The sequence below is a fragment of the Oncorhynchus kisutch genome, linkage group LG17, assembly GCF_002021735.2.
Source record: "Oncorhynchus kisutch isolate 150728-3 linkage group LG17, Okis_V2, whole genome shotgun sequence".
Lineage (NCBI taxonomy): Eukaryota > Metazoa > Chordata > Actinopteri > Salmoniformes > Salmonidae > Oncorhynchus > Oncorhynchus kisutch.
The window spans coordinates 56,619,203-56,641,466 of NC_034190.2; the positions used below are offsets into that span (position 1 = coordinate 56,619,203).

The following is a 22,264-nucleotide window of genomic DNA, read 5'->3' on the forward strand; positions in this document are numbered from 1 at the left end:
TGGTGAGAGGTTAGCATGTCTTGGGGGTTTGATATGAAATGTTAACCTCCCCTGTTATTGTAATGGTGAGAGGTTAGCATGTCTTGGGGGTTTGATATGAAATGCTAACCTCCCCTGTTATTGTAATGGTGATTGGTTAGCATGTCTTGGGGGTTTGATATGAAATGTTAACCTCCCCTGTTATTGTAATGGTGATTGGTTAGCATGTCTTGGGGGTTTGATATGAAATGCTAACCTCCCCTGTTATTGTAATGGTTAGAGGTTAGCATGTCTTGGGGGTTTGATATGAAATGCTAACCTCCCCTGTTATTGTAATAGTGAGAGGTTAGCATGTCTTGGAGTTATGATATTTGTGCGTCTAACTTCCTCACTCATATTTATTCGCGATTCATTCAGGACTATCCGTAATCATGGTAGCATCCTCATTAGTAGAAATGTTTAGAAACATATTATGTTCTTGTTTTAAGTGATTCCAAAATGAATGTGTTATTTGTTGGTAAATAACATTATTTACCATTCATTTCTATAAGGCACAAAATAATCTGAAATGCAACAAAAAGGAACAGCAAATGCAGCCAACAAGTTTTTAGAGTCACAAGCTTGATGTAATCCTTGCGTGCTAGGAATATGGGACCAAATACTAAACCTTTGACTACTTTAATACACATAATTGAATTTGTCCCAGTACTTTTGGTCCCCTAAAATAGGGGCGGGAGACTATTTACAAAAAGTGCTGTCATTTCTAAACGGTTCACCTGATTTGGATGAAAGTCATTGTATCCTTTCAAGTCCTGGAGTACAGAGCCAAAAGGACAACAACACGTTTCACTGTCACAATACTTCTGGAGCTCACTGTATCTCTCTCTATCATGCGTAACTATACTTTGGAACAGATTGGAGTTGATTTGCTGGTGTTTTTAGAGTATTTTATGTCAAACAATGTTTTTTTCTTTTGAATTATTATTCTAGTATTTTTTGCTCAGAACTTGGGGGGACAAATAGTCACCTGGGCCACCAGTTGGGGAACACCAGGTTAGGATATGTGACAGCTGTGACAGCACCAGCTGTTAGGCGGGGGCTATAAAATGTTTTTCTCCCTGACCAGAACACCACACTATCCTCTTTCATTCACTTGTCTTGAGTGAGCTGATCAGAACTCTACACTACACTCTTTCATTCCCTACCATCTTAATGTTACTGACCTGTCTCTCTTGGGAGTGCACCAAGAGACGACAACCCCTCACAGCTTATGCTTGGGAAATGAATGACCTGAACTTAACAAAATCAAACAGTTTTGATAGGGTAGCCACTAACTACGAGAGCGACGACGTCACTTTTACCTCCTCACCTCAAACAAACCAATCCCAATATGAATAGGGTGGATCCCCTCCATGAGTTGGAACACAGCACATCTCTCCCAGATTGTCAAGCCATTGTGACATTTTATTGGGCACAGTCCATTAGCCAAGAGTAAAATGGCTAGGGGACGTCTGAAACAGAGCTGCGGGGTAGCCAGCTGTGGTGCTTCTCTCTCGTTCCCCTCTCTCTCTCTAACGCTCTCGATCTCTTTAGTTTCATTGCCTTTCTCTCTTTTCGCTCTCTTTTTATTCCTCTGCAGCTGTCGTGTGCCCGTCACCGAGCTCTGCAAGCAGGGTAGGATTTATTAACCAACTGCTCTGAGCATATTTGAGCTCACAGAGCTGTGAAACTCGTGATTTCCTCCTTTTAGACGAGGGGACTGGCAACTGTTCTGACTGGATCTCCTAGTCATATTCTACTACACATTGTCATCATGACTGATGTACACAGACATTTGTTGTGTAGCTACTGTCTTTTGCTATTTCTCTCACACACTTGTGACAGGTACACTTCACATGTCAGACAGACACGCTTGCGCGCGCACACACACACACACATTGTGTCAGTATATGCTACAGTAGCCTATGTGTTATGTTGAGGGGGATACAGGGCAATAATACTACTAGAGGAACGGAGGCTGTTCATTTTGTGCTATGCTCTACTATGCTCTACTATGCTCTACTATGCTCTACTATGCTGTACTATGCTCTACTATGCTCTACTATGCTCGACTGTGCTCTACTATGCTCGACTGTGCTCTACTATGCTCGACTGTGCTGTGGGGATTGTAGTTCCTGTGGATTAGCCGATGCTCTTCCTCTGAGGCTGCTGCTATTCGACTGATCTCAGCAGCAGCTGGCCACTACGGCCTTGCCCCAGTCTAGGAACAGTGCTAGCCTCTCTGCAATACACACGCACTGAAGCGTACACCCGCGTACTTCATAGTCATGATCTAATATAGCAGGACACACCCTTACCCATAGCTACAGTTATATGGGTACAGAAAAGTTATGAACTCCTACTGTAGGCTAGATACACCACCACATTGTCTCTCGCTGTGGTGCTGGGATTATGATTCATAGCCATTTTCATCATGACAATTTGCACATATACATGCACATATTTACCTCGGCTCATTCTAAAAAATAGTTGGGAGTGAAATGGACCTTTTTTCGAGTAATTCCAAAATGAACATGCCAAGGTAAATGTGAATGAATGAATGTTTTATTTTTGTGTCATGCAAACTGTGGTGGCCCACATGTTATGAGTGTGTCCCTCTCTCTCTCTCCCCCTCTTTCTGTTAAGGTATTAGACCTGATCTCCAGTGACAACCTGAACGTACCGTCAGAAGAGGAGGTATACCGGGCCGTGCTGAGCTGGGTCAAACACGACATAGATGGGCGCAGGCAGCACGTACCCTGGGTAAGATTTAGACGTGCAGCTGTGTGGTTAAGTTGGTGAACCCTGGCGCTTACAACGTCAGGATTGTGGGTGTCCATTCCTGCTGAGGCCACCGTACCAAGATGTATACGCGCACTACTACAAGTCGCTTTGGATAAAAGCGTCTGCCCCCCCTTCCCCTTCCCACTCTAGCTGATGAAGTGCGTGCGTCTGCCCCTGCTGCGGAGGGATTTCCTCATGAGCAACGTGGACACGGAGCTGCTGGTGCGCCACCACTCTGAGTGCAAGGACCTGCTCATCGAGGCCCTCAAGTACCATCTTATGCCCGAGCAGAGGGGTGTGCTGAGTAACAGCCGTACCCGGCCGCGCCGCTGCGAGGGCGCCAGCCCCGTGCTCTTCGCCGTCGGTCAGTGTGCCCCCGAGGTTACCCACCAGGGTACATACACTCACTCACTCACTCACACACACACACACACACACACACACACACACACACACACACAGTGTCTTCAGAAAGTATTCATACCCGTTGACGTAGTCCACATTTTTTGTTACAGCTGGAATTCATAATAGATTAAATATATTTTTTTCTCTTAAATTGAAAACATGTTTTTAGAAATTTTAGCAAATGTATTGAAAATGAATGACAGAAATATCTCATTTACATAAGTATTCACACCCCTGAGTCAATACATGTTAGAATCACCTTTGGCAGCGATGACAGCTGTGAGTCTTTCTGGGTGAGTCTTTAAGAGCTTTGCACACCTGGATTGTACAATATTTGCCCATTTATTATTTTTAATTCTTCAAGGTCTGTCAAGTTGGTTGTTGATCATTGCTAGACAGCAATTTAAGGCAAAACTAACTAGGCCACTCCGGAGCATTCAATGTCATCTTGGTAAGCAACTCCAGTGAATATTTATGTGTTTTAGGTTATTGTCCTGCTGGAAGGTGAATTAATCTCCCAGTGTCTGGTGGAAAGTAGATTGAACCAGGCTTTCCTCAAGGATATTGCCTTTGTTTAGCTTTAATCTTTTTATTTTTTCCCCAAAAATCTCACTACTGATGATAAGCATTCCCATAACATGTTGCAGCCACCACCATTTTTTAAAATATAAATAGTGGTACTCAGTGATGTGTTGTGTTGAATTTGCCCCAAACATAATGTTTTGTATTCAGAACATAAAGTTAATTTCTTTGCCACATTTTTTAAAGTTTTACTTTAGTGCTTTATTGCAAACAGGATGTGAACCATTGGAAAACCTCCCTGATCTTTGTGGTTGAATCTGTTTGAAATTCACTGCTCGACTGAGGAACCATTGTATGTGTGGGGTACAGATATGAGGTAGTCATTTCCAAATTCATGTTAAACACTATGTTAAACACTATTATTGCACACAGAGTCCATGCAACTCATTATGTGACTTGCTGAGCACATTTTTACTCCTGAACTTATTTAGGCTTGCCATAACAAAGGGGTTGAATATTTATTGACTCAAGACAATTAAGCTTTTCATTTTTTATACATTTCAAAACATGTGTAAAAACATAATTTCACCTTGACATAATGGGGTATTGTGTGTAGGCCAGTGACATAATGGGGTATTGTGTGTAGGCCAGTGACATAATGGGGTATTGTGTGTAGGCCAGTGACATAATGGGGTATTGTGTGTAGGCCAGTGACATAATGGGGTATTGTGTGTAGGCCAGTGACATAATGGGGTATTGTGTGTAGGCCAGTGACATAATGGGGTATTGTGTGTAGGCCAGTGACATAATGGGGTATTGTGTGTAGGCCAATGACATAATGGGGTATTGTGTGTAGGCCAGTGACATTATGGGGTATTGTGTGTAGATCAGTGACATTATGTGGTATTGTGTGTAGATCAGTGACATTATGGGGTATTGTGTGTAAATCAATAACATTATTGGGTAGTGTGTGTAGATCAGTGACACAAATTCTCAATGTAATACATTCAGGCTGTAACAACAAAATGTCGAAAAAGTCAAGGTGTGAATATCTTCTGAAGGCACCATACATACATACATACATACATACATACATACATACATACATACATACATACATACATACATACATACATACATACATACATACATACATACATACATACATACATACATACATACATACATACATACATACATACATACATACATACATACATACATACATACATACATACATACATACATACATACATACATACATACATACATACATACATACATACATACATACATACATACATACATACATACATACATACATACATACATACATACATACATACATACATACATACATACATACATACATACATACATACATACATACATACATACATACATACATACATACATACATACATACATACATACATACATACATACATACATACATACATACATACATACATACATACATACATACATACATACATACATACATACATACATACATACATACATACATACATACATACATACATACATACATACATACATACATACATACATACATACATACATACATACATACATACATACATACATACATACATACATACATACATACATACATACATACATACATACATACATACATACATACATACATACATACATACATACATACATACATACATACATACATACATACATACATACATACATACATACATACATACATACATACATACATACATACATACATACATACAATACTATACTATACTATACTATACTATACTATACTATACTATACTATACTATACTATACTATACTATACTATACTATACTATACTATACTATACTATACTATACTATACTATACAAGCCCAACAAATACACATTCTTTCATTTCTGAATCTGTAGAGTGCCATTAGGAAACAGGGATCCTGAATTTGGCCCTTGGTTAAAAGCTAACTTGTTCACAGATACATAAAACATTACATTTTCAAACATTACATTTGAAATAGATTGGATGCAGCAATTATTCTAAAGAAGTTTGGCGCTTACCATGTCTAGAAATATTAGTGTATTTTTTTAGGGCATTGTGTTTTAGGCCACTGTGTTTTAATACCCATATATCTATAGATACACTACATGACCAAAAACATTGCATGCAACAGAGGACAGACAATTTTTGCACGGCTACACGCTTCAGCACTCGGCGGGCCTGTTCTATGAGCTTGTGTGGCCTACCACTTTGCGGCTGAGCCGTTGTTGTTTCTAGACATTTCCAATTCACAATAACATCAATTACAGTTTACCGGGGCAGCTCCAGCACGGCAGAAATTTGACAAACTGACTTGCTGGAAAGGTAGCATCCTATGACGGTGCCACGTTAAAAGTCACTGAGCTCTTCAGTAAGGCCATTCTACTACCAATGGAGATTGCCACCCCTTCCATTCATTTGAAGGGGCGGCCATATTCTTTTTTTATATATAGTGTATTTAAATGGCCGCTTCAGATATTTAGATGACATTGTTTTTGTCTGTGTTTTGCCCAGGTGGCGGCAGTCTGTTTGCTATCCACGGTGACTGTGAGGCCTACGACACGCGGACTGACCGATGGCACATGGTGGCATCCATGTCCACTCGGCGGGCACGTGTGGGCGTGGCGGCCATTGGCAACAAGCTGTACGCTGTGGGAGGGTAATAAATGACCTCGTCAGACCATTCTTAAACCTCTATATGGTTTGGATTCGGGTATCATCGAAGCCATAACTAATGTCGTGCTAGCTAGCACAACATTAGTTATGGCTTCGATATGGAACCATCCTCAACACTGGAAGAGTACACTCGTGTTAATTATGCTAGATAGCTCGGTTAAGTTTACGTTAACACTTTACATGACTCCCAGTGTTATAACACGTTATGCCATGGTCATAACCATGTCATGTCATAACAGCTGACATAACTTGTCATAACCTGTCATATGGTCATAACACTGTCATGACCCATGTATTTCTACCTGTTGTGACTGATTATGACACCTACATAAGTGTCAAAACCCACATTTTTTTCAAATTCATTTTTTCCTGCCAAGAAGTTTGTTTTCGTTTATAAGTTTGTCTCTTAAATCCTTTGTTTTTGTTGTATTGAATTCTTTACGGTCATGTTTTTTTCATCGTATTTGAAATAACTTGTAGAGAAGACACTTTATGACACTGTCAAGAAGCATTATGACCATCATAATCATATAAGCCAGATAGGCCAATCACGTACATGCCCTTATGTCAGTCATCAGTTAAAAAGGTGTCTTGTCCTTCTGAAATCTGCTTGTGCATTCATCCCAGTTATCTGCAACAGAGCATTGGGGTAGGTGATTGCAATCACAATGATAATTTAACATGGTCAATTTACTTTAAAAAAAAACATATAACATATGTTGTGTCAACAGTATGTTTATGGTGTAATGGAATGTTTTGCCTTGTGTGTTAGGTTTTGTGGGCTTTGACATTTCTGTAAGTGTCATAACCAGCCATAAAATAATGCAATATATGTCACAACAGGTCAACATATGTGTCATGAGAGTGTTATGACCATGTTATAACAGGTCAAGTTGGATGTTGAACATTGCGTGGCAGCCATTTTAAGTCAAAACTGTAACTAGGCCACTCCGGAGCATTCAATGTCATCTTGGTAAGCAACTCCAGTGTATATGTATGTGTTTTAGGTTATTGTCCTGCTGGAAGGTGAATTAATCTCCCAGTGTCTGGTGGAAAGCAGATAGAACGAGGCTTTCCTCAAGGATATTGCCTTTTCTTAGCTTTATTCTTTTTCTTTTTATCCCAAAAATCTCACTACTGATGATAAGCATTCCCATAACATGAAGCAGCCACCACTATACCTTAAAGTATAGATAGTGGTACTCAGTGATGTGTTGTTAGATTTTCCCCAAATATAACATAATGCTTTGTATTCAGGACATAAAGTTAATTTCTTTGTCACATTTTTTGCAGTTTTACTTTAGTGCCTTATTGCAAACAGGATGCATGTTTTTGGAGTATATGTGTCAGCTGTTATGACCGTGTCGTAACATTTTATGACGTTGGGTGTTAAGTAAAGTGTTATCAAGTTTGCAATCTGTCTGAAAGAGAAACTAGGATTAGGGAAGATACAGTATATTGTAATCCAATTTCTCATTCAAGCAAACACATTGAATTATTGGCATTGGGTATAATAAGATAAACAGTTAAACAGTTAACTGTGGTAGGAGGAAACTGTTGGAAGACTAATATTAGCGGTCCCCTCAAGTGTAATTATTCAAATTCCGACTTTTGAAGCCAAGGCACGTCTTCTCTACCCGGGAGGGAAACAAAACAGATGCCTTTGTAAATCAAGAGAAAGATGGAACAAAATAGTATCTGATGCACTACTCTCATTGTCTGCAATGGCAACATTTTATCCAGGTGCTACTGGTGGAAATTAGCTAGATGAGAAACTCCTGCACATCTACCCTGTCAAATAGATAAACAGATAATAAATTAATTCAAATGTATTTTATTTAAAGAAAGTTTCTTGAATGTAACTGTTAACACAGTACAGTTGTGAAGACTTGCTTAACAAAGAAACCCTCCTTTTGAGATGAGATTAAAGGAAGAAACCTAAATCGGAACTAGGCCCCTTATTCACAAAGGGTCTCAGACCAGGAGTGCTGATCTAGGATCAGCCCCCCTCCATCTTATTCTATATGATGAAAAAGCAAAACTGATCCTCGATCAGCACTTCTATTCTGATACCTTTGTGAATATGTGCCCAGACCCTAGCGACAGAGCCCATCCTCTTATGGTTAGGCCAATCATAAGAGGATGGGGAACTTTGATGGGGGTGGGGCCACCAAAAAAACAGAACTCATCATGAGGGGCCACAGTGGCTCGTGGGTCTGTATATAACATCCATATACCCTGCCCCCACCTTGCGAGCAAAACATTTTAGTGGCCCAACTCGTGACAGTGAAGAGAAAGCTATTTAGCAATTTCAGAACTCATTTCATGCAATTCTACTCAATTTGCCAGGGGGCAGAGAGAAAATGTGCAGTTTTACAGCTAATTTCCTGCAATTCTACACATTTTGTCAAAGGGTGGAGCAAATGTTAGCAGTTTTTAATATGATGACTGATAATCAATGGGTCCCACCCTGGTGGTTATTCGACCATGCTTACTAGTTTAAGTTTCGATAGCTAGACTAACTCTAAAACATGTTTTGCTGACATGGGCTAATTGATTGACTGCTGATGCACAGCCAATTTTCAAAAGGGCACCTTGTGTATTCTATTATTCTAACTCTCAACAGTAAGTTGAGAGTCTGACTGATCCGCGGGCCACCAGTGGCCCACACCTGGCTTCGATACACTTCTCTTTCTGATATACTCTGGTCTCCCTCAGGTATGACGGCACCTCAGATTTGGCCACAGTGGAGTCCTACGACCCTGTCACCAACTCCTGGCAGCCTGAGGTTTCAATGGGGACGCGACGGAGCTGTTTGGGCGTGGCAGTGTTGCACGGCCTCCTGTACGCCGCCGGTGGTTACGACGGAGCTTCCTGTCTCAACAGGTACATAAAAAATATATAGATAATTATGAGCCATGTGTACTTTTGAGCTTTGTCACAACAGATTCTGACCGTCACGGATGCAAATACTGAGATGACATTTGTATATAATGAATGCTCCCCTCCACCCCAACAGTGCAGAGCGGTACGACCCTCTCACCAGTACCTGGACCTCCATCGCTGCCATGAGCACCCGAAGGAGATACGTCCGTGTGGCCACTCTAGGTGAGCAAGTGTTGTCCACCTCTTGTGTGATTATGTAATCTATTGAGAAAGGATATACTTTATATCTAACCCATTAGATACTCTATAGGCATTCAATTGAAAATACCCACATCAAAAGAATCCAACTTCCTGGATGAATTTTCCTTAGGTTTTCGCCTGCTATATCAGTTCTGTTATACTCACAGACATCATTTTAACAGGTTTGGAAACGTGAGAGTGATTTCTATCCAAATCTACCAATTATATGCATATCCTAGCTTCTGGGCCTGAGTAACAGGCAGTTTACTTTGGGCATGCTTCTCATCCAGACGTCGAAATACTGTCCCCAAGCCATAAGAAGTTAAAGGTTTTGTTCACATTAGCTACCGAGAGCGTTATCACACAGTCATCCAGAACAGCTGGTGCTCTCATGCATGCTTCGGTGTTGCTTGCCTCGAAGCGAGCATAAAAGGCATTTAGCTCCTCTGCTAGGCTCGCTTCACTGGGCAGCTCGCGTCTGGGTTTCCCTTTGTAGTCCGTAATAGTTTTCAAGCCCTGTCACATCCGACGAGCGTCAGAGCTGGTGTAGTAGGATTCAATCTTAATCGTGTATTGACGCTTTGCTTGTTTGATGGTTTGTCTGAGGGCATAGCGGGATTTCTTATAAGTGTCCGGATGAGTCTCCCGCTCCTTGAAAGTGGCAGCTCTAGCCTTTAGCTCATTGCGAATGTTGCCTGTAATCCATGGCTTCTGGTTGGGATATGTACGTACAGTCACTGTGGGGACGATGTCATCGGTGCACTTATTGATGAAGCAATGACTGAGTTGGTGTATTCCTCAATGCCATTGGCTGAATCCCGGAACATATTCCAGTCTGTGCTAGCAAAACAGTCCTGTAGTGTAGCATCCGCATCATCTGACCACTTCCGTATTGAGCGAGTCACTGGTATTTCCTGCTTTAGTTTTTGTTTGTAAGCAGGAATCAGGAGGATAGAATTGTGGTCAGATTTGCCAAATGGAGGACGGGGGAGAGCTTTGTATGCATCTCTGTGTGTGGAGTAAAGGTGGTCTAGGATTTCTTCCCCCTTATTGCTGGTAAAAATGTGGTAAAACTGATTTAAGTTTGCCTGCATTAAAGTCCCCGGCCACTAGGAGCGCCACTTTTGGGTGAGCATTTTCTTTTTTGCTTATAGCCTTATAGAGTTGTTTTGAGAGCGGTCTGGTGGTAAATAGATGGCTACGAATAATACAGATGAGAACTCTTTTGGTAGATAGTGTGGGCGACAACTTATCATAAGGTTCTCTACCTCAGACGAGCAATACCTTGAGACTTCTTTAATATTAGACATCAATGGAATATACATGGTGCAATTTAAAAATGTGCTTGTGCATCAGCAGTTCTTGTGTTATGTCAATAACTGACAATCATTCAATTAGCCCATTTCGGCAAACATTTTTAGCCGGCTATCTAAACTTTCTGCTTAACTTGTAGTAATCATGGTCGAATTACTGACCGGGGGCCTCCCCATTGATCAAAAGATGTCATGTTAAAAACTGCAAACATTTGTCTCCGCCCCATGGCAAAATGAATAGAATTGCAGGAAATGATCTCTTTGCTGTCTAGAGGGGACCGCTAAAATGTTTTGCTCACGAAGTGGGGAGGGCCCCCCAACTAAATTTCGCTTAGGGGCCCCAAAAGGCTAGGCCCGGTCTGACTGCATGTATGGGTATGGATGTGGGTACGCAGACCCACGAGCCACTGCGGCCCCTCATGATGAGTTCAAATTTTTTGTGGCCCCCACCCCCTTCAAATATGGCCATCCCTAGCCTACTACTCGCTTCCTAGTAAATATGGGCCACATCAAACATATTTTATATTTGCGAGCTGATATGTAGAGTTTTGAGCTTATTGTCACAGCACTCTCTCACTCTTTGGCGCTCTTTTTCGCTCCCTCCCTCACTCCCTCCCTCTTTCTTTCTCTCCCCCCTCCCTCTCTCTCTCTAGATGGCAGTCTGTATGCAGTAGGAGGATATGATAGCTCCTCACACCTAGCAACAGTGGAAAAATATGAACCACAGGTAATAAACAAACAGACAGATCTCTATCAATATGCACATTAAGACATTGGGCCAGTTTCCTGGACCCAGATTAAGCCTATAGAAGAATCTCAACTAGGCATGGTTTTCAGTAGCCTGGTGGAACGAATTTGATCACTGCGTTCACCATTCAGTTAAGTAGAATGGTGAACATAGTGATCAGGCTTGTTCCACCAGGCTATATTTAAAGTCCATGAGTAGGCTTAATCTGGTTAAAACCGGACCATGAAGCTGAACTTCTGCCCAGATCAAAAAGGAGAAGCTAAGTTTTGAGTTCAACCTCAACCAGCACTGATAAGTTGCTCAAAACTGACCAACAACCCTCTGATTGGTCGGAACAGAGTAACGCGTGGACAGCCATCGCCAATATGCTGAGTCGACGCAGTAGTGCCGGGGTGGCCGTGCTGGAGGGCATGCTCTATGTTGCCGGGGGCAACGATGGCACCAGCTGCCTAAACTCGGTGGAGCGATTCAATCCCAAGACCAACGCCTGGGAGGGCGTGGCGCCCATGAACATCCGCAGGTGGGCACCGCCAGACACGTCACAATTACTACCAATCACCTGTAGCTATAACTAACTGCATAGTCAATGCATGCATAGAGCCTTCTCGCTCCTCATAAATGGCTGGTTTCAGGTTTTCATTCCTTCATTCCAGCCCTTGCTCAGCAAATTATCTGAGTTTCTGGAGGAACCGGCATACACAATGGGCCTCAGAGACCAGGACTTGAAGATTCAAATTAAATTAGTTTCTCACTCACACACAAACATGCACACAATGGGAGATTTGAGCAGGGAACCTGACAACAGTGGATGCTCCCGGCCCTATAAATAAACCATTGCTGTAATCAGTAGTATGGCTCATATTTATCTAGAGCCTGATCTGGTCTCAGCAGAGTCATATTCAATAGGAACCAAATGGAAGCAAAGGAGGGACCTACCTTAGTTTGTACAGAAGAAACACCTTTTTTCGCTTTCCGTTACAAAACATTTTGTTGCGTTGTGCACTAATGAATATGCCCCACAGGCCTCCATTTACACTGCAGTGAGGTCAGTCTTTAGCAACAGGCTAGTCAGGGAAGTCGTTTTGGTTTTCTTTTCTGCCTAGTAGTTAATTGATCAGTTAATGTTAATGAATGGCCACCAACTGGGTTAAAATACTATCTGAGTTCATTTGAAACACTGTGCTTGATTGAGCTTGCCTGTTGCAATGGAACCAATAGGGAAAAAGCGGGTTGCCATCCTATCACCTCTGACCACAGAACAATTCTTCTACATGTTGGATCACTGTTTGTCGACACCCAGCAGGTGATCGCTAACACACCCGCTGCTTTTAGCTGTTAGTCTTTGTGGTGTGCCTGAGCTACTACTGAGTCTGCACGTTGTCCTGTCCTCCCGCAGGAGTACCCACGACCTGGTGGCTATGGACGGCTGGCTGTACGCGGTGGGCGGCAATGACGGCAGCTCCAGCCTCAACTCCATTGAGAAGTACAACCCGCGCAGCAACAAGTGGGTGGCGGCCTCCTGCATGTTCACGCGGCGCAGCAGTGTGGGGGTGGCCGTCCTAGAGCTGCTCAACTTCCCGCCGCCTTCGTCGCCCACACTGTCTGTGTCCTCCACCAGCCTTTGACACGGGGCTAAGCTCTGGCTGACCTCAGCCTCAACCTCGGCCTTGGTTGCCACCGCACAGCCAGGCCCCAGCAAGAGACGCAACTGCTCTGTGTGAAGAGGAGGGAGTGAGATGATGCATATACTTGAATCAGGTAGCGAGAGGGAGAGTGGAGAGAAGGGCTTGAGAGACTGGGAGGGGTACAGTTAGAGGGAGAAGAGGTGATGGGAAGAGTGAAAGATGGAGAGAGAAATGCACAGAGGGGACTGCTGGATCTGGTCTCTTTCCCTGAAGTCTCACTGTATTACCATAAAGATACCAGCTTCTAGTCTATTGAAGAACACAGGAGAGTTTTCCTCAGATAAAGAGGTTGGGAAAAAAACACCATTTGCAATCCAATACCGTCTCTGAACCGATTTTAACTTAGGAATGTAGCTATTGACTGGTTCTGCCATGCATGTTTACTGACATTGTGTCCTGGCAGGCAGGAATAAAAATGAGTAGTGCAGCTGTATGTGTCACACTAGGTGGCATTAACGGGCAATGTTGTTTACCGTCCTACCCTACGGACGAGCCTTGTGTAATAGTGTTGCCCCTAGACATTTTCCAGCATTTCCCCTTAAATGGTTAAGGTTAGTATTGAGGAGGGGAAGCTGATCGTAGATCTGTACCTAAGGAAAACTTCAACCAACCAATGGAGAAGAAGAAAAAAAAGAATAGCTATTGATTCGAGATCTATCGTTACTCTAAACTGTAAATTCGTTTAATTTCTTTAAAAAAAATATATATAAGAACAGATAATATGATGTTGAATTATTTATTAAATGTAAAAAAAAAAATATATATATATATAGCTAATATATTCCGACAATTTCAAAGATGCTTTGTGAAAAGCAAATGGACCACTGCTACGACTCGAGTGCAGTATTATTTTTATTTTGTTGTGTTAACGTCGTGCATATCATTGATGGAAGTGTGTCCGAGAGGATGTCAAAAGTGGGAAGTTGTTCAGTTTGAGCGTTGAGTATATCAGAGTGAAGGATTGATAAGGATTTTTTCAACTGATGAAGATATCAGGGCCCGTATTCATAAAGTGTCTCAGGGTAGGAATGCTGATCTAGGTTCCCCCTTATTCATAATGATTTAAAAGGATAAACTGATCCTAGATCAGCATTCCTACTCTGAGACACTTTTTGAAGACAGGCAGAGGTCAACTGAAATATCTTTATTATTTGTAAAGGACAACAGTTAAAAGAAAGAGGTTTATTTTGTTCATGCAGTATTTATTCTTTTGCCGGTTGGTACCTTGACTGAAAATTTGAAATATTTTTCAAAAGTAGCCTTGTCACTGCCACATGTATTTCACAACCGATGTCATTAGTAGTTATGGCAACTGATGTCCAATGCGGTTGTATGGAAGGCTATGGTATGCAAGCTTGCTTGTCCGCTAGCTAATTAGAAGACCCCAATCCATTGTATAGATCATTATCATTCATAAACACATAGTGGTATCACGATCATGACAGCTTTGAAATGGCTAAAGAGCAGAAGGTTCAAGTAATGTGTAGGCAAATGAACACAACACTAGTTTTAAAACTTAAGACTAGCTGCGGCAATGTCAATGTGGAAACATTTATGGTGCTTTCATTTTGTGTTACTTTACTCATCATTTTGTACTTTCCCTCATCATACCTCTTCCTGTATTGTTGAAAAGGATCCAAAGTTACCACAGCAATGTTTACATAGTAAACGTGTGACAACATGTAGTATAACTCTGAGCTCTAACGATACTCTGGAACACTATCAGATAATACCATTCTTTGGAAGTTCCACAAAATGGCACACATCAAAGCAAAGGCTGATTGGTTAAGGAAATGAAGCTGTTTCTACATACTCAATACTGATACTTTACCTGAGGTTAAAGAGCTGTGTCAGCCACAACATGTCCTAATTTTAGTTTTTGACTCGTCACAGTTAGCTAGGTTCAATAAATAGGCTATGTAGAGCAGTGTGATCAAATGTAAAACTTCTGAGAAGTAATTTATTTTCCTTTTTTCAAAGGATTTTGTTGATCTGGTTTTGTTTTTACCGAACCCCACCCCCCCGGATATGGTGAAGTGTTTTGTCCCCAAATCGCAAAAGTGGTTGCAGTGATGTCTTCTGTGACGTCATGGTCAGGTTGTATATAGATTGTTTCAAGAATCAAGAATTTAGCGACCAGAAAAAAACGTATTTAGCTGGTTGTAATCTGGTATCTAACCAGGCGTCTCTACAACCAGAAAACCTATTTACAACCAGAAAATGACGTCATTATAACATTCCATGCCAAATTTTACACGGTGGGTTCGTGTGAGCTCATAATGTACCATGAGTGAAATCTCCACACAAGAACTTGGCCTCCATTTAGTTGAATCAAATGTAACGAAGGAATTGGCCAAATTCTCAGATTGAATGCATTGTCGATGTGACTGTAGCTTTTTTAGTTAACACATTATTGTTCAATGTGACCTGCATCGTTTATTAATATGTTATATTTATCGAGAAAATGTATGGAGAAACGTTGCACTATTGTGAAATGGAGCAATACACTGTATAGAAAATAAATAAAGATGCTTTCAGGTGTGAGAACCCAGGTTGTTTTTTGGAGTGAGAAATTGTTTGAAATATGTATTTTCAACGTCTTTCCCCCCAAAAAAGACTACTTTTCAACGTCTTTTCAACATTTTGTGTTCATAGGTTAAGTTCAGTTGAAGGTTGCGTTGCTAACAGCGTGTGTGTGTGTTTGTGTGTGTTGCTATGCCCACTACGGTATCGGTTAGTATCATCCCAGTATGCTCTCCTTTCACACTGATCTGAGTGGACAGCTGAGCACTCTCACTTTACCCCTCATGACCTCAGTCACATAGTATGCACACCTGTGGCTGCTTTTGCGTGTGCACACAGAGTACACTCACACAAACCTCTACACACACACACTCTCAACATCTACTCAATACACAGGCATTGCAGTGAATATTAACGATAAAGCTTACTGTTAGCCATGAGAAAAACTGGTACACTGCAACGTGTCAGAATTCTGTTGTTAATGAGGTTTCTGCTGTAAAAAGTCAAATGGAAGCCTATTCATGTCTCTTGGGGGCATATAGAGTGGACAGTTTTTAAAGGGTGGGTTAAATGATGTGTCTGCAGTCTGTACAAGTCAATTGCCCTGTAGCCCTCTGTCCCCTGTGGTCCTGTGGGTGTTAATGAGTTTACAGCCTGGCGCACACTCGCAGGCACCGCTATGTAGCCAGTCACACAGTGGAGCAGAGACCGAGACCGTCCCCTGTCACTGTCACCCACATTCAAATGTCAATCAATCAAATGTATTTATAAAGCCCTTTTTACATCAGCAGATGTCACAAAGCGCTATAGAGAAACCCAGCCTAAAACCCCAAACAATACAGATATAGATGCACAGTGGCTAGGAAAAACTCCCTAGAAAGGCAGGAACCTACAAAGAAGCTTAGAGGAAACCGGCTCTGAGGGGTGGCCAGTCTTCTTCTGGCTGTGCCGGGTGGAGATCAGAGTACATGGCCATTTAAGGCCAGATTGTTCTTCAAGATGTTCATAGATGACCAGCAGGGTCAAATAATAATCCGTGGTTGTAGAGGGTGCAACAGGTCAGTACCTCAGGAGTAAATGTCAGTTGGTATTTCATTGATGAGCATTTAGGGGTTGAGACAGCCGGTGTGGTAAAGAGAGTCGAAAAACCGCAGTTCCGGGACAAGGTAGCACGTTCGGTGAACAGGTCAGGGTTCCCTAGCCACAGGCAGAACAGTTGAAACTGGAGCAGCAGCACAACCGGCACATAGACTATTGCAGCATAGAGACAGACGGGTGGGTCAGGGGACACTGTGGCCCCATCCGACAATACGCCAGGACAGGGCCAACAAGGCAGGATATAATCCCACTCACTTTGCCAAAGCACAGCCCCCACACCACTAGAGGGATATCAACAAACCACCAACTTACTACCCTGAGACAAGGCTAAGTATAGCCCACAAAGATCTCCTCCACAGAAACAAGCCCGAGGGGGCACAAAACCGGACAGGAAGATCACGTCTGTGACTCAACCCACTCAAGTGACGCACCCCTCCTAGGGACGACATGGAAGAGCACTAGTAAGCCAGTGACTCAGCCTCCATAATAGGGTCAGAGGCAGAGAATCCCAGTGGAGCCTGCCAGGCAGAGACAGCCAGGGTGGTTCGTCGCTCCAGTGCCTTGCCGTTCACCTTTGCACTCCTGGGCCAACCTACACTCAATCATAGGACCTACTGAAGAGATGAGTCTTCAGTAATGACTTAAAGGATGAGACCGAGTCTGCGTCTCTCACATGGATAGGCAGACCATTCCATAAAAATTGAGCTCTATAGGAGAAAGCCCTGCCTCCAGCTGTTTGCTTAGAAATTCTAGGGACAGTAAGGAGGCCTGCATCTTGTAACCATAGCGTACGTGTAGGTTTGTACGGCAGAACCAAATCAGAGCGATTGGTAGGAGAAAGCCCATATAATGCTTTGTAGGTTAGCAGTAAAACCTTGAAATCAGCACTAGCCTTAATATGAATCCAATGTAGAGAGGCTAGCACTGGAGTAATATGATACAATGTTGGGATTCTAGTCTGGATTCTAGCAGCAGTGTTTAGCACTAACTGAAGTTTATTTAGTGCTTTATCCGGATAGCCGGAGAGTAGAGCATGACAGCCTAATCTAGAAGTGACAAAGGCATGGATTCATTTTTTTGCATCATTTTTGGATAAAAAGGTTACGATTTTTTGCAATGTTATGAAGATGGAAAAAAGCTGTCCTTGAAATATTCTTGTTCGTCAAAAAAGAGATCGGGGTCCAGAGTAATGCCGAGGTCCTTCACAGTTTTATTTGAGACGACTGTCAACCATCCAGATTAATTGTCAGATCCAACAGCAGAACTCTTTGTTTCTTGGGACCTATAACTAGCATCTCTGTTTTGGCCGACTTCAAAAGTAAAACATTTGCCGTCATCCACTTCCTTATGTCTGAAACACAGGCTTCCAGGGTAGCCAATTTTGGGGTTTCATCGAAATGTAGAGCTGTGTGTCATCCACATAGCAGTGAAAGTTGACATTGTGTTTCCAAATGACATCGCCAAGAGGTAGAATATGTAGTGAAAACAAAAGTGTTCCTAAAACAACCTTGAGGAACACCGAAACGTACAATTGATTTAGAGGACAAACTATCCACAGAGACTAAATTATATCTTTCTAACAGATCTAAACCAGGCAAGAACTTGTCTGTGTCGACCAGTTCGAGTTTCTAATCTCTCCAAAAGAATGTGGTGATTGCTTTGGGTCAAAAGCAGCACTAAGGTCTAGGAGCACGAGCACAGATGCAGAGCCTTGGTCTAACGCCATTAAAACAACATTTACCACCTTCGTGAGTGCAGTCTTAGTGCTATGATGGGGTCTAAAACCAGACTGAAGTAAATATTGGTTGTTTGATGTTTTCTGAAAAAGATGTGGCAGCATGACTAGGTTTGGGTGGATTAAACCGCTTGAAACAAAATGATGTTAAGTCATTGTGAAATTGGTTGTTGGTTATTTGATACACTACATGATACACTACACTACATAACCAAAAGTATGTGCTCGACGAACATCTCATTCCAAAATCGTGGGCATTGATATGGAGTTGGTCCCCCCTTTGCTGCAGGATTTCAGGATTTCCAGTAGATGTTGGAACATTGCTGCAGGGACTTGCTTCCATTCAGCCACAAGCATTAGTGAGGCTGGGCACTGATGCTGGGCGATAAAGGCCTGGCTCGCAGTCGGCGTTCCAATTCATCTCAAAGGTGTTTGATGGGGTTGAGGTCAGGGCTCTGTGCAGGTCAGTCAAGTTCTTCCACACTGATCGACAAACCAATTCTGTTTGGACCTCGCTTTATTCATGGGGGCATTGTCATGCTGAAACAAGAAAGGGCCTTCCCAAACTGTTGCCACAAAGTCGGAAGCACAGAATCATCTAGAATGTCATTGTATGCATAAGTGTTAAGATTTCCCTTCCCTGGAACTAATGGGCCTAGACCGAACCATGAAAAATAGTGCCAAACCCAGACTCGTCTATCGGATGCTGGATGTTGTGATTCATCACAAGCTTTATACCACTCCAGCTGAAGCTTGGCATTGCGCATGGTGATCTTAGGCTTGTGTCCGGCGGTTCGGCCATGGAAACCCATTTCATGAAGCTCCTAACGAACAGTTCTTGTGCTGATGTTGCTTCCAGAGGCAGTTTGGAACTTGGTAGTGGGTGTTGCAACCGAGGACAGAAGATTTTTACACGCTACGCACTACAGCACTCGGCGGTCCAATTTTGTGAGCTTGTGTGGCCTACCACTTCGTGGCTGAGCAGTTGTGGCTCTTAGACATTTTCACTTCACAATAACAGCACTTACAATTGGCCGGGGCAGCTCCAGCAGGACAGAAATTTGACGAACTGACCTGTTGGAAAGTTGGCATTCTATGACGGTGCCACGTTGAATGTCACTGAGCACTTCAGTAAGGCCATTCTCCTGCCAATGTTTGTCTATGGAGATGGCTGTGTGCTCAATTTTATACACCTGTCAGCAACATGTGGCTGAACTAGCCGAATCCACTCATTTGAAGGGGGGGGTCCACATACACTATATACGAAAGTATGTGGAATAAGTAATGAGTCATCAATCTCCGAAAACCGATGTGGGAACATGACTGTGTGATCTCGCTATCCGTAGCCGATGTAAGACCTTTAAACAGGTTAACATTCACAAGGCCGCAGGGCCAGACAGATTACCAGGACGTGTACTCAGAGCATGCGATGACCAGCTGGCAATTGTCTTCACTGACATTGTTTTGTCTTTAACCTCTCCCTGACCCAGGTTGTCATACATACATACATACATACGTACATGATTCAAGCAGACCACCACAGTTCCTGTGCCCAAAAGGTAATCTGTCTAAATGAATATTGCCTTCTAGCACTCACGTCTGTAGCCATGAAATGCTTTGAAAGGCTGGTCATGGCTCACATAAACACAATCATCCCAGATACCCTGGACCCTCTCCAATTCGCATACCGACCCAAATGGATCCACAGATGGCAGTGCAATAGAGATTGTGTCCTCTCCCACCTGGACAAGAGGAACACCTACATGAGAATGCTGTTCATTGACTATAGCTCAGCGTTCAACACAAAGTGCCCTCAAAGCTCATCACTAAGCTAAGGGCCGTGGGACTAAACACCTCCCTCTACAACTGGATCCTGAACTTCCTGATGGACCGCCCCCAGGTGGTAAGGGTAGGTAACAACACATCCACCACGCGGATTCTTAACACAGGGGCCCCTCAGGGGTGCGTGCTCAGTCCCCTCCTGTACTCCCTGTTCACTTATGACTGCACGACCAGGCACAACTCCAACACCATCATTAAGTTTGCCGATGACACAACAGTGGTAGGCCTGATCACCAACAAAGACGAGACAGCATATAGGGAGGAGGTCATAGACCTGGCTGTGTGGTGCCAAGACAACAACCTCTCCCTCAATGTGATCAAGACCAAGGAGATCATTGTGGACTACCTGCTCCCCATTCTCATCAACGGGGAGCAGGTTGAGAGCTTCAAGTTCCTTGGTGTCCACATCACCAACAAACTGACAAATCCCATGGAAACTCGATAGAGACCGAAATGACGGCTGAGAGAACTTTCCCAAACTGTTAGTAATGTGCAGTTTGTGAAAGATTTGTTCTTTCTTAATAGTTTGCGATTTGTGCCTATCACCCTCACGGCAGTCATTTAAGCTATGCATTCTGCCAAGAGTCATTCACAATCTAGTACGGTTGCGGCTACATCTAGACCTCGTTTCAAATGTATCAAGAAATAATTGTATTTCTATGCCTAGCAATCAACAAATGTACATTGTTTAAAGCAAACGTTTACATGTCTCAGTCACAAATTACAGGTCCAATAAGACCCCTATTGTGAATGAGATGTGAACAAGAGATTTGTGGAATCATGACTCTTTCTAGTTTAAGTGAATCCATTGCCGGTGTAGGATCCTGCATACTCTGGGCATTACTGACTCGAATGAACAAAATGAGTAGAATGATTCTTTCTTTTGACTGAACGAGTCGAAATGATCTGAGTCAGTAAAAAGAGTCAGTAAAACTTCCCATCCATCACCACAAACGGTTTATTTTCCCAAGTAGCCGCTTCCTCTACTTTCTTCAAGGATAGGCATGTGTGACTGGAGCCTTGAGTGTAGGTAAGTCACCATTTTGTGTGCAGTTGCAGACGAGTATGCAAATACATTTTTCCATGACACCATATGATTAGACTCATCTTTCACACATACACACTGCACAGTCAAGACATCACTTCTGATTATGCTTTATACCCGTCAGGTTGGTGGCCTCTTACTTATAGAGGAAAGGGGAAAAGGGGATACCTAGTCAGTTGTCCAACAATGTGTTCTGAATCAGAGAGGTGCGTGGGGCTGCCTTAATCGACATCCGCGTCTTTGGCGCCTGGGGAACAGTGGGTTAACTGCCTTGCTCGGGCAGAGCGACAGATTTTTACCTTGTCAGCTCGGGGATTCGATCCAGTTACTGCCCAACGCTGTAAACACTAGATGGGCCCATGGTAATGGCTGGAGCGGAATTAGTAGAATAGTATCAAATACATCAGACATATGGTTTCCATATGTTTGATGTCATTCCATTTTCTCTGTTCCAGCCATCAATATGAGCCGTCCTCCCCTCAGCAGCCTCCTGTGACACCAACTCCCCTTTCTCTTGTCTGCTCCAGGTGTTGTAATATCTGGCAACACTTTTACAACCCACACTATCAGTGTTACAACTTCTCTGTGACATACACTATATATACAAAAGTATGTGGACACCCCTTCAATTTAGAGGATTTGGCTATTTCAGCCACACCCGTTGAGCACACAGCCATGTTATCTCCATAGA

At 42.7% G+C, this 22,264-nt stretch overlaps 1 protein-coding gene across 6 annotated transcripts in view; it reads left to right on the forward strand.

Annotated features, from left to right (window-relative positions):
* The window catches only part of klhl17 (kelch-like family member 17), a 30,211-nt gene extending 14,329 nt beyond the window's left edge, over positions 1-15,882 (forward strand). For 3 of the 6 annotated variants that reach the window (XM_031794127.1, XM_031794130.1, XM_031794128.1), the window contains 8 exons: positions 2,665-2,781; positions 2,953-3,196; positions 6,297-6,441; positions 9,177-9,344; positions 9,478-9,566; positions 11,551-11,624; positions 11,984-12,165; positions 13,042-15,882. In XM_031794127.1, the coding sequence (XP_031649987.1) occupies positions 2,665-2,781; positions 2,953-3,196; positions 6,297-6,441; positions 9,177-9,344; positions 9,478-9,566; positions 11,551-11,624; positions 11,984-12,165; positions 13,042-13,270 (1,248 nt within the window). In that variant the 3' untranslated portion in view covers positions 13,271-15,882. The remainder of the gene's footprint in view (positions 1-2,664; positions 2,782-2,952; positions 3,197-6,296; positions 6,442-9,176; positions 9,345-9,477; positions 9,567-11,550; positions 11,625-11,983; positions 12,166-13,041) is intronic. The other 3 variants (XM_031794129.1, XM_031794131.1, XM_031794132.1) reach the window with 1 other exon arrangement.
* Positions 15,883-22,264: the final 6,382 nt, after the last annotated feature.